The sequence below is a fragment of the Exophiala aquamarina genome (genome assembly GCF_000709125.1).
Source record: "Exophiala aquamarina CBS 119918 chromosome Unknown aczIA-supercont1.2, whole genome shotgun sequence".
Classification (NCBI taxonomy): Eukaryota; Fungi; Ascomycota; class Eurotiomycetes; order Chaetothyriales; family Herpotrichiellaceae; genus Exophiala; species Exophiala aquamarina.
In genome coordinates this window covers 1,186,512-1,202,571 of record NW_013550586.1, presented here as the reverse complement: position 1 = coordinate 1,202,571, position 16,060 = coordinate 1,186,512, and the positions used below count along the sequence as shown (strand labels likewise).

Below are 16,060 nucleotides of genomic sequence, written 5' to 3'. Positions count from 1 at the left end.
CAATCAACCCTATGTGGATAAGATAGTCGACAAGACTCAAGAGCCATCGCATTGCTCAGGCCGACCGACGGGTGCCAGCTGCTTACGTTAATTTTCTAGGAGAAATCTCACCCCATCGACCGCCCTGGCCATCATCTCATGGGCTACATCCAAGGCAGGAAACATGTGGAAGTAATGGGGTAGCCCTTGGTAGTAATCAAGTCTGCTTTTGACTCCGCTTTCCCTCAGCCTGTGGTCGAGAAGCTTTCCATCATCGCGAAAGCAATCTTTCTCCGCCGTCACGATGTATGATGGAGGAAACTTTGAGAGATCGTCGGCAAGAAGTGGAAAATGGCGTGGGTTTTCGAAGTCAACGTCGTAGTGCGCTAGGGAGTGGATGTCAGCAGAGATGTGCCCCTGATGTGATTCAGTATGATAAAACATGAACTCACCCCAAATAAACTCGGCCAGCTCCTTTCCGAAGACGGGAGTCCCGCTGTAGCCGTTCTCCTCCCAGGCAGTGTACATGTGCTTGTACTTGCCGTCATATTTCCAGTGAAGGGCGACCGCAAAGAGAAGGACTAAGCCAGTGACCGACGTAGTGTCGCCTTCTGTAGACAGTCGGTATGCAACTTGAGCCGCGAGAAAGGCTCCAGCTGATCCCCCACAAAGTATTGTCTTCGATGGGTCTGCTCCAAGCTCTTTTGCTTTCACGCGGGCCTGAAAGGTGTCATGCGGGCGTTAAGTTCTCATGGACGAAGGGACACATACCCAAGGAACGGCCTCTGCCCCGACCTGTATAATATTATCCAGCTTAACCTTGGGGACTTTGGGGTAGTTGACGCTGACAACCAAACAAGAGACCTTGGCGGCGAATATTCGACAGTGAGCATCCTCAGTCTCAAGGTTGCCAGCGATATAACCTCCCCCAGCAAAGTAGATCATCAGAGGCAGAGAATTTTCTGCTATCGTTGGCTTGTAGATGCGGACCTCGACCTTCCCATGGTTGGCAGTGTCTATGGCCTCATCCCCTGGTGATCTCCATGTCAGCCAGTTCACACGAATATCAACATCGAGACTGAGCCATCCCTGGCCGACCTGTACTCACACACTTTCAATTCTTCAGCCAATGCGGGCCATTGCTTCGAGAGACCTGCAAAAACTGCATCATAGGTCGGCACATCGACAGCAAAGTCTCCGGTCATGATGTATCTTCCTCCAGCCGCATCTTCAAGCTGAAATGGATAAGCTCACCAGTTCAACTGACCAAGGCCAAGGTGGGGGCGGGTCAGCTCTCTTACCGCAAGCCATTCCGGACGATAACCATTGCGGGTTGAGTCTGCCTCAGCAGCCATTCTTTGGGACGCGCGAGGCCTCGAGCACAGGGTTTGGGCGAGAAGCACACAAAACAACAGGGCAGGCACAATTTTTAGGAGACAAGAACTACAGCACCTTTGCACAGAGTTACTTCGATTTAAGCGCCGATAGCTACCTAGGTACAGAACAAGGAGATGTCACCCTTGTGCCGGAGGTGGGCACCTCGACTTAATAAGGCAGCCCAGGAACTACACGACTTTTCTCATAAGGCAAATCTATGCAGGGCTCGTCAACTACTCTAACCACATTCATTGCCTCTGCTATACCCTGCCTCAAGGCAGTATGTATATACCACAAAAGGGGTGTGCGCCACTTACGATAGCTTTACTGAACGCCATGCGCAATTCACGGAAACCATAGGCGTTGATGCCTCAGGTAGGCTGGTACTCGTGGAGACTACTGACTATTTGTAATCTGTCTATGACCGTCTGCCCCGAAGCTCGATGTTCCCATGTTGAGAGAGTGATTGATTGATACCACACAGCCCATTTCCACGCTGGTACCAATCATAAGCCAAGTCGCTTTACAACGCCCAAGATCATTATTTCGTTAGTGGGTTAAATTACACCCCCTTCCGCTTCCATTCTCAAGTCCGCATGTCCTGCGCAGTCATCTCAAAGTATTCCTGCGCCTCTCCTCTCCTGTCGTCAGTCCCTGCCGTCAACGGCTCTGTACCCAGGCCACTGTCACTACCGTGGTATTTAGGCCCCTCTGCCGTGATCAGGGGTGGTGGCTGGAGATCCGAGAGACCCTCCAAAATCACTTGAGCGGTGTCAAGATCATCCATCGTCGTCATACCCATCGAGTTGTCTTGCCCTGCATTGACTTGGCTCCGTTCAGGCCCAGCGTGAAGAACCACTTGGGTGTTAGGATCTTCGTCCAACTCTTCGTCTTCCTCCGCAATCATGTCCGTTTGGCCGTTGACGGTGCCTATAATGCTACTTGCACAGCTTGTTGAACGTCTGCTGTGACCGCTGAGCGTGCTGCCGGTCCCATACGTCATGCTGTCACTGTACATAATGCTTGTACCATAGCTGGTTCTTCTTTCTGTGCTGCCGTCGCTGTCTCCATCGTCCATACTATCGTCATGGTCCTCGGTGTAGTTCTCTTTGTCGGTCAGGTCAGATGGGACGCCGTTCCAGCTTGCTTTGCGACCGTTGAGATAACTGCTTGGGTTGCTTTTTACCGACTGGCTTCTCTTCAGGCTGACAAGCCCGGTAGACTTCGGAAGAGGAGCGAGCACCAGGGCCATGTCAGCCGCATTTCGGTTTCGATTGCCCGTAACATGGCTAGTGCTCAATATACGACGATCGACTGTTGATGTTCTGGGGGTTGTCACCGCTTTGGAATTCGTACCCAAGGGATTTTTCTTCTTTAGTGCAACGCTGACCGCACTTCCAATGGTTGTGCCACCACTTTTGACTGAGGTCCTCCTATTGACGGTGCTTGCACTACTGGGGACCCGCTTGAGGTTCATCGATGCATCGCGCTCGGCTGGAGAGACCTTTGACCGCGGGGGTGGTCGTGAGGTTTTGGTTGATCGAGCATGGTTGACCAATCCTTCCATGATACGACGTTCGAGTATTTCGGCCCTTGCATTCATATCCCGCATTTCATCCTGCCGTATATTCAATGCTGTTTCAAGTTTGGCAACGTCTCTGGTCAATTTCTTTGTTTGATTGATGAGGTCATCCTGCTCTTTTCTCATTTGAGCCATGGACTCCATGAGAGCATTCTTTTCTGAGTTCAACCTCACGATGTCTGCTTCAACCTTCTCCTTCTGAGCAGTCCTCTTCTCCAATGCGATGGCGGCTTCAGTCGCTTCCGCTGCTTTAGACTCATGATGTTCAGCCATCAACCGAGCCTGAGTGGTCACCATACCCGCGATCTCGGCGGCAGTCCCCATCACTTGCTCATGAATTTCATCGAGCTTCGACATGTTAGAGAGAGAGTCTCGCGTGTCCTTATGGTTGTTTTCGATGCCGGCGAAAATTTCTTTTGCCAGGGTCGCATGGGACAGCAGCGTATCTAACTTGTCATGCACTTCACTGTCATCATACTCCTTCTGAGCGGGAAGCTGGGGTGTCATGATCGGACTGGAGGGGGCTGCGGGTAATGCTGGTAGCAAAGGGGGAATTGCCGCAGGGATTGAGTCAACACCGGATTTGATCTCTTCAGTTGCTTTCGCAAAACTCTCAGTTTGCTGTTGGGAGTGTTCATAATGTTGGCTCACAACCCCAAGAACTTCTCGGATTGCCGCTAGCACGGCAGGATTGTGTTCGGCGGACGAGCTTTCCAGTCTCGTTGCGACAGCTAGTGTCTTGGAAATCTCCTCCCTCGTGACTCCATGTTCGAATGCATTAGACGTGTGAAGATTTTCCAGCTTTGAATTTGTCTCCTCTATGGATTCGAATACTGTCTTCGAATCTGCCGAAACTCGCTCACACGTATCGGTTAGTGTCGACCCCAAAGTGTCCATCAGAGATTTGAGGTCGTCAGCGACCGCTTTGGTCTTATCGGTAGCTTCAAGATGTGCAGTATCGCGGTCTTCGAGGGCGCTCAACTTTGCATCACTGGCGAGTTGTGCATCATCATACTTAGTCATAAGCTCATTGAACTTTTCGTCGATGATATCCTTGAGCACGGTCCCCGTCTCGTCGTGCTTGGTGAAGAGAGTAGCGTCTCTTTCCTCCATTTCGGTTTTACTTGCTGTATGATGCTCCATATGCTTCTCGAGCTCGGCCTTGATCATATCTGCCATGTCGGTGATGCTTGATGCTGTGGCGTACTTGCTCATATCATCGTGATGCATCCCTAGGACCTTGTTTAATTCAATAATGCCCTCCGCGCTCCCATCGACCTTTCCCATGAGTTCATCCCTCAGGTCACCAATGACATTTTTGACATCGTCGATCTTCGTTGCTAAACCACCGTGCTCGATCTTTCTGGCTTCGAATGCTTGGGCTGTGAGACCATTGTCGGCCTCGAGCTGCTCACGGAATGCTTTGAGATCGTTCTTGACGTCCATCAAATCTTCTTTGTTTGGCAAAACATCCATGTCAGGCAGCTTGAGGTCTTCGATTTGAGCTTTGATGTCTATGCACAAGTTTTGCATGACCAGGAACTCTGTTTGGTTCACACCTGACTCACTGCCACTGTTGTTGAGACCGTCCAGCTTGATCTTGAAATCTTCCACACTCCCTTGAACATCTTTCAATAGCAACTCCATGATCGTGAAATCTTCCTTGTTGTTTGATTCTGCTGCACGTTCGACTGAATCGTCGATTGCAAGTTTGATGTCTTTGAGTGTGCATTCGATCGCATCAACTTGAGCAGCTTTGGCGAGTGGCTCTACATCCGGGGAAAAGACCTCATCCAGCTGCGCTTTGACATTGCGCAAAAGTGTCTCAATTGCATCAGTATCCTCCTTTGAAGCGGCATTCTCTGGCATAATGACCTCCGGAGAAGGCGCATCACGAACCTTATTGACAGCGTCGTTGACCTGATGAATGGCGGTGAAAATTTCATCAAGGTCATCTTTATGTAGCCTTGTCTCCTCCGACTTGGATTGGCTGATAGACTCCTCAACCTGGTGAATTGCTCCATAGATTTCATCCAGATCGTCCTTGTGCATGCGTACATCTGAGGGTGCCGGTGGAGCTCCCATGCAATCTAGCGCCTCGACCTTGATTCTGAGCTGAGTGATCATGACCTTGAGTCCCTCTATTTCTGTAGAGATGCGATTCTGGTCATGCACCACCATTTCCTGACCTCTGGTTGATGAGGACTCCGATGTCTCATTTTGCTTCTCGTGGAGCCGCTGAATATCAGCGCGTACATCGTCGATCCCGGTTTTCAGCATGTCAAGGATCTCAAAACTGGTGCTGAGATCAACGGGTCGATCGGTCAATTTCTGAATATCGGCTCGAATACCGTCCACACCATCTTGGAATGCGTCAAGCAACTCCCCCGTGTTGGAAAGGATGCTCTCGCTGCCATCCCTAGGGGCAGAGCGAGCTGACTCTAGACCTTCTCGAATAACTTCGAAGACCTCATCTCGATCCAGGGATCCACCACTCTTGATCAGAGTGCCTGCTAGTGTGGTGCGCATATGCTCAAGCTCTTCTTTCACCAAGCGCACAATATCTTCGCTGTTGCTGCTGAGAGACGATTGTCGATCGTCAGACAGGTCATGGATGGCGTCTAGTATTTCATCCTTGTCCAACGGTTCACCGCTCCTGCTGGCGCTCTTGCTGATAGTATCCCTCAAATGCTGGAACTCTTTCTCCATGGCATCAAGAAGTTCAGGCGTGTTTGTGGCGCCATTTGTCCGTGTGGCAAAGCCCTTATCCAGGTCAGCTTGCATAGCGGCAAACCCTGCCTTGACAGTGTCGATGATTTCGTCCTTGCCTGTCACATCTGAATTTCGGTCCACGTAGGATTCTATATCTGCGCGGAGGTCTTCGAGACCATCTTTGAGCGCGTCAAGCACCTGCTCAGTGTCCTTGCCACTTGCAGCTGAGTATTGTTGAAATTCAGTCTTCATACTGCTGAGGAATTGGTGCATAGCCTCAATGACGCGCTCGCCCATACCCCCCAGAGGGTTCTGTTCACCTTCCAAGCAAGCTTTGATGGCGTCAAAGAGATCCTCTCTATTGAACTCAATGTCCTTGGCGATGGCCGGTTGGTTAGAAAGACCTTCCCGGACCGCTTCAGCAACATATTCCCTGGTCGCGTTCTCGTGCTGGGCAACGCTTTCTCGTACAGCCTCGAAGATATCGTCCTTTGTTAGGTCTGTTTCTCTTGCAGGCGCAGGAGGCAAGCTTGGCCATTCGAACTCCTCCAAGCAATCTCGCACGGCCGCCATGACTTCCTCTTTGGTGACGCTTGGAGATACTTTAGCTTCAGGAGCTTTGAAGTCAGTCAAGCATTTCTGCACAGCACCAATGACTTCATCATAGGTAATTCCTGCATCTCTTGCGACAGGCTCTTGCGGTCGGTAAGAGTTCAGTCCTTCCTTGAGAGTCTCCAGGATTTCGTCGCGCTCCAAGCCGAAGTGCTCAAGCGCAATCTCAGGCTTGCAGTCCTCCCAGGCATCTCTAACTGCTGCAATTATTTCTTCGCGCTCGGCGACTGCATCTCTGACTGGTGCTTCGTGCGGTCGCGGAAGTTCGGTAATTGCGTCGCGTACAGCAAGCAGCACCTTTTCTGCATCGATTGTGGGGCGAGTTTGCTCAAGGGATCGTTCGTTGTTCTCTTGAACCACATGATGCATATGTTCTTTGAGCTCGGCTAGACCTTGTTGAACGATAGTGGAAATCTCATCTCGAGTCGCTGCCTGCACTTCTGTTGTCGATTTTTTGGGTGAACCCGACTGGTCCAGTCTTCTTGCGATCTCTCGACCCATTCCAAGTACTTCTCCACGCAATTCTCGGACTAGGACCTTAACCTCGTTCGTTAGACCGCCTCCCTGAGCAAGAGACTGCTTGACACTTTTCAACATCTTCATAATTTCTTCGTTCACTACATCTGAGGCAATGGCCGAATTTTTGGCTTCACGACCTGGCGTGAGTGTCGATACTGCTCCACCGTCAAGATACGCGTCAACTTTGGAGGGTGATTTGCCAGTTTCTGCTGGTTCTGAGCGGATCAAAGCTCTCGATCCGGAATTCTCCTTCATATCCTTCATGATTACCAAGATGTCTTCGAGTTTGGACATCATAGATGGATCAATTGCCGGTTGCGAGGAGCTCACTTTCTCTGTGCGGACTAGCGCTTGTGACTTGACTGCTTCAAGCGTACCCATTATGACTTCTTGTCCTTCCCGGGTCGCCATTTCACGTAGAACCTTCTCCAGGAGGGCAATACTTGCCGCGCCATCAACGCAAGCGAGGGAGGGAGATGCCGTCAGCTCTCGTTCGAAAGCTGCTGAGAAACTCGATGGGCTGCCAATACGGGGCAGTCCGAAGCTTTTGGGGCGTGGTGAGCCGTTGTGCGCCTTTTCATCGAGATATAACCCTAGATTGGGAGTGGACCGGCTTCCCTCGGGAGCAGCCAAAAGGCGCGCATCCAGGTTTGCGAGCTTGACTTCGAGTCCACTAACTAAATTCCGCAAGCTCTGTTGAATATCTTGATCACGAGAAGTGGTTGCGTCTTTCAGGCTCATCAGGTCCGAGTAGTTATCTTTACTCCTCTTGTTGAGGCTCATCATCTCCTTCTGCACATTTGTGACGATACTAGTCAGGCCCAAGATCTGAGACGACAAGGCATCGAAAGAGAATGTTGTATGAGCAGCTGGGGAGGTGCTATTAGTGATGTCGCTTAGAGGTGGCGTATCCTGTCTGGCTCTCATGGTCTGTAAGGCCAACACGCTGGAGCCTGGGGGAGTATTCTCTAGATCCTTTGCTCTGGCCGAACTCCGATCAGCTGGCGTTGGTGTCTCGGACCCAGGACGAACAGGACTACGCTCTGGAGATCTGCTGGTGCGGAAATCCTCGAAATCGACAAATTTGGCTGTTCGCAGGCCCTTATCGGGAGACCGTCGCTCTAATGAATCGCTCAAGCGGCTCACGCTTGGGCTTTGTATATTTTGCACTCTTCTATTTTGTGCGCGCATGATGTTTCTGTCTGGTGAAAGTGGGAGCGGTACGGGATTGGTGGTGTAGGAACTGGGGGCATTCTCTCTAGCTCTGGCGGCGATGAGAGCAGCTGCTTCGTCGATACGCTTCGATGTGTTCGACCTTGTTATTGGGCTTCCTGCAACTGGATTGAGAGGAAGAGGAGGAGGAGCTCTATCAGGGTCTGAACTGTCCCACCTGGCTCGGAGTTCAGCATGTTTGCGGCCTATAATGATCTGTTGCTGGGGACTGCCAACTTACATGGGCACGGAGTTTCTGCCAGACTCTGAGAAGGAGTGTTGATGCTTAACCAGGCGAGACTCAGCACGGTCCCGAGAGTCGTCTCTCGCCATCATCAAGCTGAGAGATGGTCAATGCCCTTGTGGGGAAGCAGAAGCACTGGTCGGAATGCTGTCAATTAAAATGAAGCGAGGCCAATGCTCATGGTGTACATGTAATATTTGGAGGTATGCCTACAGCCGGTTGCTAGCATAGTAAAGCGAGAAAGAAATGATAAAGCAACACTTGAAACACGCGGCAGTGTGTGCTTTTTCCAAGAGAAGTACGAGGACGGTGCTTCTGCAGGGAGCAGCGATAACTGTGACGATGGGTGGACAATCGATACGTTGGGCATGACTATTCTGGGACAATGTCAACAAAGCTAATACATTACAGGCCTAGTTCCGCGTGGCGATTGACAACCAATCAGCATCCTCCACACATTGGTGGACGCCAAGCCTGCGAAATTCCAAAATGGGATCTGAACTTCTCAGTTGCGAAAGACTTGGTGATTTGCTGGTGCAGCACAAATTCAACTCACCACCACCGCAAAAACCAGAAGTCGACCTCAAGATGGTAAAATGTAGGAGGCCCTGCTCCATTCGCGACTGACATGAACCAGCTGACGAAATCCCAGTCCTCAAGGTCGGCCGTGTGGCCATCATCACTCGAGGCCGATATGCCGGAAAGAAGGTATGGAATCAGTTGTTGCCCGACCCCTCGACAGCCAGTTGGCAAAGTCGGATTGCAGGTATTGCGCAAGCTGGACATCAAGGCTAACGCAATCTCAGGTTGTTATCATCCAGCCCATGGACTCTGGCTCCAAGACTCACACCTTCTCCTACGCCCTCGTTGCCGGTATCGAACGCTACCCATCGAAAGTCACCCGCCGCATGGGCAAGAAGCGAGTCGAAAAGCGATCCAAGGTCAAGCCATTCATTAAGTTGGTCAACTACAACCACATCATGCCCACAAGGTACACGCTCGAGCTAGAAGGACTGAAGAACGTCATCTCCAACGACACATTTAAGGAGGTGTCGCAGCGAGAAGACGCAAAGAAGAACGTGAAGAAGGCCTTGGAAGAGCGCTATCTAAGTGGCAAGAACAGATGGTTCTTCACCCCTCTGAGATTTTAGACCTGGTTGTGGGAAAGGTTGTCCTCGGTTGCAGTTTACAACGAGTTCAGGCAAGGTGGCGTTTCAGTTTCCAGCTCCCGACACCATCAGAAAATGATTCAAAACAAATTAGAGCATGATTCCACGAACCTTGTCCAGCAGCGCTCTTCCGATCCACGAGCATGGTGGTATTAGTGGTAGTCAAGCAGTATGAAGGGTGGTTCAACGCACACCCCTGATCAAGGTCAGGATTGAAAACAAATTCTACAATGCCAAGTCTCATAGCGAGCATTCAGTGGTCGTCTTCAGTGGTATTTTGTTCTCGTGACAGTTGATCGTGTACTATTCTACTCAAGGTATAAATCGTCCTTTAGCCGCTGAAGGTTTCTGAAAAGACCTACAGCACCACCAACCTCATTGGATACCTTCGAGCGCTGGCCCATGGCAGAAGTAGATCGCTGCGAACCATCTGACCTTGTGTCTCGTGAAGCCCTCTGAGCCTCCAACCACTTCTTGCGATCCTCCACGGTCTTGAGCAACCCATCCACGAACTTATTTCTTGCCTTCTCCTCGCTTGTGCCTTTCCATACTTGCGCCAAAAATCGGTACTCTTCGGCCCTTCGTGACGCAGCTTCGAGGCCTGAAAATCCGTCATTGGTTGAGTTAAGTAAGTCAGTGATCTCGGCCCTTATATTCCGCAAGACCTCTCGAGCCTTCTCGTCCTCCTCCGTGTACTGGATTCCCAATTCAGGCGCGGAAACAGAAATCAGTGACGAAGATATGTCGGACGGCGGGATAGGCCATTTCATGGCTTCCCCAAAGATATTGATGACGGCTTCCAGACGTGCCTTGGCTTTTCCGAGCATTCGTAGCTGTATTATGAAATCAGGATCATGACTGATCACCTTCGCTTCTCGAGTCTCGTCCGCGTTTTCGGCATGAGTGTCTGTCTCGTCACCTGGAGGCTTGACGGCGCCATTCGGCAGCTGTTCACCAACAAAGAGTTCTATGTCCTTGCGCAGGGACTCGGACAAAAGCTCATGCAAGCCATTGACATCGCCCCGCAGCACTTCCACCTCATATGCCAACCGATTCCCACTCCGGACGATCTCATCGGTCAATGAAGTCAATTCTGAGGAAGAGCGGATGTTGTATGTATTCAGAGTGGATAGCAAATTGAGAATGTCTGCACTGACACTCTGGATTTGAGTCGGTCGACTGGCCTTCTGTGTTTGGGTCTGTGAAGACAGACTAAGGGCTGGGAATGTATCATTCAGAAAGTCGATCGGATCGAACTGAGAGTGCTTCAGCTTGTCGTCAAGCGAGAATCCGGCATCTTCAGATCCATTGCTAGCTTGAACTGAAGCAGACATAGTGGCTTGCTTAAAGAATGGTGGAGTTCACTACCTCTTCCAAGTAGTATCTCGGGTTGCATTCCACAAGTAGAGGAAATCGTGGTGCAGACACGTGGTGATACTGGCGCCATTCGGCCAAAGACTAATAGCCAAGTCTTCAGCCAGCGGATTTTCTAGGACTGCTTGTCTTTAACATGACGCTGCACAATAGCAGAGGATGGACTGTCAATTGAGTGCTGGCAACGTGAAAGATGTGTGAATCAACGAGGGTGGAAAAATGCAAGTCAGGCAGAGTGAATCTCGCGCACACTTGCGCCAAGGCCGTCTCCTCAGACGCGAGTTATTTTGTCAGACGTAATCATTCTGGTAGCCGCCTGTTACGGTCGACCACCAGGGTTGAAATGGCAGTATTAGCGTCATAAATCACGTGCCAGGACTTCTCCATCACATAGTCCATGGTCGCCTTTTCAGAACTTCCACCTCAACCTCGGCCTTTATAAAGTCCATCTACAAAAGAAACCGTGACGCCTGAGGACTTTCACAAGGAGAGCATGGCACAGATCTACCTTCTTTGTACGCGTTCTATCGTTCTTGCTGTTCTGATGCACATGAATGAGCTCTTTCGTTCATGCCGTCGTTCTTTCGTCTTTTCAAACGGAAAGCATGAGGCCCGTCGACGGTCTTTCGATGGCTCCAGGTTTGTTGATCGTATTACTGTGCCTTGCTCATATCCGACACAAATAACGGCTCACGTCTCGCAGCTAGCTTTCAGGCACTTCCTTGCTCTCACTTGCTCTCTTACCTTCTGTTCCCTTCGCTACACTTTGCTAAATTCTTCTTTCCTCCCTCCTTGTTAATTTGTCCTAGCCAACTTTACACACGAACTTGTCAGTCCTGCCACCCTACCATGGGTCGGCGATTGTTTCTCAGACATTTGGCTGAGGTGAAACATCCGGACGCAGTTGCAGGAATTCATGCCGTCCAGTCTCCGGAGGAAGGGGTGGTCGCCTGCCGCCTCATCTGTAGTCAACCTGAAAATAAGCTACCCATCGATGTTGATATTCAGATGTGCGCTACAGACCTTGATGAGTACCCTGATGGCAATTCCTTCGTGCTCTTCACCAATGACGAGTCCCTCAGCGGCATCATCCCGGAAACCCTACAAGATCTCTCAAATAACACCCATGGCCAGCTTTTATCCAGCGTCTTGGAAACGATCTCGCAACGACTGACTCAAGTCATCACTTGCGGGCTGGCAAAGAACCTACATAATGACATCCAGTCTGAAGAGCCGGATTTTGAATTCGAAGAGGATTCGGACATCGATTTCGGATTCTCTGCGCCCCCGCGGAATTCTACAAGTGAAGCACGAGCCGCTCTTCGATCGCAATCGTCACCGTCCCATTCTACCGGTCAAGACAGACTTCGAGCCGACGTGAAGGCCGCCAAGCAAGCTGGGTTCAGAATTGGGGTTCTGGGAAATCTAGCAACATGTGGCATTCTTTGCATCTCCATTCGCGTTTCCAAGCTAGGACTCTCGGAAGAAGCCATGCAAGCTTGGAATCTGCCGCGCAAACATTACCTTCTCCTCATGATCGCATTTCCAGAGGGCTACCGCGATATTACTCTCGTCAAAGAAGACCCGAGTCTGTCTGGGCTGACGCAAATGCGTGTTGCCCTTTGCAACCACTACAAACCCAAGTTGTCTGCTGTCTTGCCCCTCTTCAAAGCGCTGAGATTTGAGCTCGAGCCAGATATCCTTCAATCTGGAAAAGGCCCGGAAAGCACACTCGAGTCACTTTTCATCGACAAACCACTCAATCACCTTCTGCGCGAATCCTTCCCACAGATCGTCAAAGCACGGTTGAGTCATGACCTGAGCTGGTTTGGAGCAGAGACATACATTCAAGCCAGACAAGCGGCTGTTTCGAAGGATGAGCTTGAAAACATGAGAATATTCAAAGTCGACGATATGTCCAGCTGCAACAGTTTCTCGCCTATCGCTATTGCGGATCATCTCGCGGAAAATGGTGTCGCAGAGGTTTCATTGCCCCTGGCAGCCATGCAATTCGTCGTCCGACACGTTACTCGCTGCAGAGAGTTCTGTTTGGTCTGCCATTGTCACATTGAGGACAAGTTTGAGGCCCTAAAGCCATATGTCTGCTCCAAACCCCTCTGTCTCTACCAATACATGTCGCTTGGCTTCGGGCCGAGAATTGAAGGTGAAATAGTCTCTCAACCCCATGTTGTTGACCTTCTCATCAGTTTCTGCTACTTTGGGGCTCAGGGTCAGAGATTGAAGGATCTACCAGTTGGTATGAGCTTCCCTGTTGCACTTCGCCCCGTCCAAGGAGGCCATAACTTCGGCTCAGCCATGCCTCATATATCCCAATTTGGCCGGCCAGGCCCGGTTGACACGATTCCAACCGACAAGGTATCCTTCAAATGTCAGTGGCAGTCCAATCAGAACACTTTGCATGTTGAAGAGGAGTATTATCGAAAGGCTCAGAGCCTTAGACCAGGAAGCTGGGTATTCCTCATTTCAGATGCTGGTACACATGAATCCCACTGCCGGGTCAAAAAGATTCAGCTGCCTCGTGTCGAACTTGGAGATGAATTCGTTCTGTCATTGAGGGAGTCAACCTTGTCAAGCAATGGGAATCAAGGTGCAGCCGGATCATCCGCAAACCCTACAGTGACTGGGATGCCTAGCAAGTGTTACATGTACGAACACAATTTCGACGACCTTTCGACTGCAGTACAACACCAGGCTATTCAGGCTATCTTAATGACCTTACCCAGCGTTGAAGATATGCGTGAATACCTCTTAGATCGAGGTCCGAATGGGGAATTGAAAGACTGGACGAGCAAGGTATCTGAATCGGCTCTCGGTGTACTTCGCTGGATCATTGTATCAAACCGATCTTGCATCATGCAGTTGAATGAGCTTGACGGTCATGGTTGCTTCCAGACTACAGCGGCAGTTGAGGATCGAGTCGGCGGTATGGACGATTGGATTCAATTCCGGTTCGCTCAAGGCGCCCCAGACAAGGAAAACAGATTTATAGACTGCATGCGTCAAGAGACTAGCCCGACCAGTAAATATCCCACCATCTTCGCTTGGCACGGTTCGCATCTGAGCAACTGGCACAGCATCATACGACAAGGCCTTCGATTTGACGACATTGTTCATGGCCGGGTTTATGGTAATGGTGTTTACTTCAGTCAGTATGCCAAGGTAAGTTTGAATTACACAGCTGCTAGCCATCCGGCGATCTTGTCTACAGCGTTGAACAGCGGCTGGAAGCAGTCGAAGCTTTGTATGATGAATGCAATTTCACTCAATGAGGTTATCAATCGTCCAGACAAATTTGTGCACACCAGCCCTCACTATGTTGTGTCAGAAACTGATTGGATCCAAACCCGTTACCTGTTTGTCAAATCATCAATCCCTGTCAAGGTTCCTGGACAGCCATCTGCTGTGTATCAACAGGATCCCTCGCGCGAGGCCTATAACGAACACACTCAAGTCATCATGATTCCGATCACCGCACTTTCCAAGTCTCGACGTCCCGGTGCGAAACTCGAAGTGGGCGAAGCTGGAACTCCCAAGCGCAACAAGACCGTCGTCGCCACGGACCAAGCCACCGCTGAACGTCTTGAGGATGATGCTAACAGCATAGCCTCGGATGATGATGATTTGGCCCTCCTTGTCCCGAAGATGGTTGAGGACTGCGAAGCCGAGTTCGACAAGTGCCGAGACTCGTCGTCGCCCATGGCTTCTTCCAAGGCCAAAGGCAAGAAGCGCACAGCAGAGAAAAGTGACGACACGGACTTTGTTCCAGGCACCTTGGACGTCGATGGAATTCAATTCCTAGCTCCTCCCCGCGACGCTACTCGAGCCTCAAGTCAAGCTTTGATGCGCTCGTTCCGTGAGGCCCTGGAAGTGCAGAAAAATACTGTATGTTCGACATTGGGCCGGTACATCGATCCCAACCTGGTCAACAACATGTACCAGTGGATCGTGGAGCTACACTCATTTCCCGCCCATCTGCCCCTCTCCACGGACATGAAAGCAGTTGGCTTGACCTCGGTGGTTCTCGAGATGCGCTTCGCCAGCAGCTACCCCTTCACACCTCCGTTCATCCGAGTCGTCAAGCCGCGCTTCTTGCCCTTCGCTCAGGGCGGAGGCGGAAACGTGACCGAAGGCGGGGCCATGTGCATGGAGATCCTGACCAACAACGGCTGGACCGCAGCACAAGCCATCGACGGACTTCTCCTTCAGGTGCGAATGGCGATCTGCGATCAGGAACGGCCTGCGCGTCTCGCATTTCTAGGCAATGGAGCCAACGGAGCACCAGCATTTGAAAAGGTCACTTATGGTATCGGTGAAGCCGTCGCAGCCTACGTCCGCGCATGTAGGAACCATGGCTGGGCTGTCCCAGAGGGATTCGAGAATTTTCTGACAACAGAACTGAAATGAATGAAACAAGCAAGGAAACGCCGGCTTCATAGGACAGATAAGCGATGCTCGAGCAGAGATGAAATGCGATGTTAACGACTCGGAGATGGAATCAGCACAGTGACACCTGGGGACACGGCCGTGAATTGAGATTATGATGACGAGATAAGATCGGAATGCACTGCGACGCGGTATGCCAGGTCACAAACCTTCATGAGCATAATTGATGAAAGTATGGCTGGCGCTCGGGAGGTGCCCCTAGGCAAAGGGGAAGGGGAAGGAAAGGGAAGGGAATACTCCACCCTCATTGGGTCTCGTGTCAAATGAGAAATGCTCGATGGTGGTGGGAGGGAGCAGCACAAGCGTACTTGGCTATTGCCACCTTCGACCGATGTACTGGTAAGGTAGTCCTGAGGATCAGCTAGTCACAGTCGCAATACTCCGTTCACTCGACCTCGTGCTCTGTTTTGTCTAAATTCTCCCCAATGGTTCACAATAGCGTGCTCAGATCCCACGGTGTTCAATGGAAATGCTCGGTAGAATGGCATTGCATGGGAAGGGAGGTTCCTCCGATCGGCCAGGGCGTCCTTCCGCGTTGGATTTCACATAGGGAGTATCGTGCAACATAATTACCCTACTGGCTACTTGACTAGGCAATTACCGCGTAGTCCTGGGACGGTGGGGAGACGAGGACGAGGACAGCTCGGGTTTGCAGGTCCGGGTTATTTGGGGGTGGGAAAATCGAAATGGATTTAGGCCATGTAGGCTACGGACCGTTTCACGTTCCACGTTTGGCGTTTGGCGTTGTCAACGTCGCGGTCATTGTCAAGGCATATATATCAGTTGGGTCAGTCTGAGGCTCTTGGCTGGCTACCG

General features: G+C 50.9%; 5 protein-coding genes across 5 annotated transcripts; 2 read left to right on the top strand and 3 right to left on the bottom strand.

The window, feature by feature from the left end:
- Positions 1 to 87: 87 nt before the first annotated feature.
- Positions 88 to 1,334, bottom strand: A1O9_02262 (uncharacterized protein; the record flags this gene model as incomplete). Its single annotated transcript, XM_013407837.1, has 5 exons — positions 88 to 365; positions 432 to 699; positions 751 to 1,010; positions 1,088 to 1,214; positions 1,281 to 1,334. The coding sequence occupies 5 exons, from the start codon at positions 1,332 to 1,334 to the stop codon at positions 88 to 90; spliced, it is 987 nt and encodes a 328-aa protein (XP_013263291.1).
- Positions 1,335 to 1,942: 608 nt separating this feature from the next.
- A1O9_02261 (uncharacterized protein) lies at positions 1,943 to 8,326 on the bottom strand (the record flags this gene model as incomplete). Its single annotated transcript, XM_013407836.1, has 2 exons — positions 1,943 to 8,171; positions 8,235 to 8,326. The coding sequence occupies 2 exons, from the start codon at positions 8,324 to 8,326 to the stop codon at positions 1,943 to 1,945; spliced, it is 6,321 nt and encodes a 2,106-aa protein (XP_013263290.1).
- Positions 8,327 to 8,726: 400 nt separating this feature from the next.
- A1O9_02260 (large subunit ribosomal protein L27e) lies at positions 8,727 to 9,388 on the top strand (the record flags this gene model as incomplete). The annotated part of the gene is made up of 3 exons (XM_013407835.1): positions 8,727 to 8,835; positions 8,875 to 8,945; positions 9,044 to 9,388. The coding sequence occupies 3 exons, from the start codon at positions 8,727 to 8,729 to the stop codon at positions 9,386 to 9,388; spliced, it is 525 nt and encodes a 174-aa protein (XP_013263289.1).
- Positions 9,389 to 9,714: 326 nt separating this feature from the next.
- On the bottom strand, positions 9,715 to 10,740 carry A1O9_02259 (uncharacterized protein; the record flags this gene model as incomplete). Its single annotated transcript, XM_013407834.1, has 1 exon — positions 9,715 to 10,740. The coding sequence occupies one exon, from the start codon at positions 10,738 to 10,740 to the stop codon at positions 9,715 to 9,717; it is 1,026 nt and encodes a 341-aa protein (XP_013263288.1).
- An 889-nt stretch (positions 10,741 to 11,629) lies between these two features.
- A1O9_02258 (uncharacterized protein) lies at positions 11,630 to 15,205 on the top strand (the record flags this gene model as incomplete). The annotated part of the gene is made up of 1 exon (XM_013407833.1): positions 11,630 to 15,205. The coding sequence occupies one exon, from the start codon at positions 11,630 to 11,632 to the stop codon at positions 15,203 to 15,205; it is 3,576 nt and encodes a 1,191-aa protein (XP_013263287.1).
- Between the last annotated feature and the right edge of the window lie 855 nt (positions 15,206 to 16,060).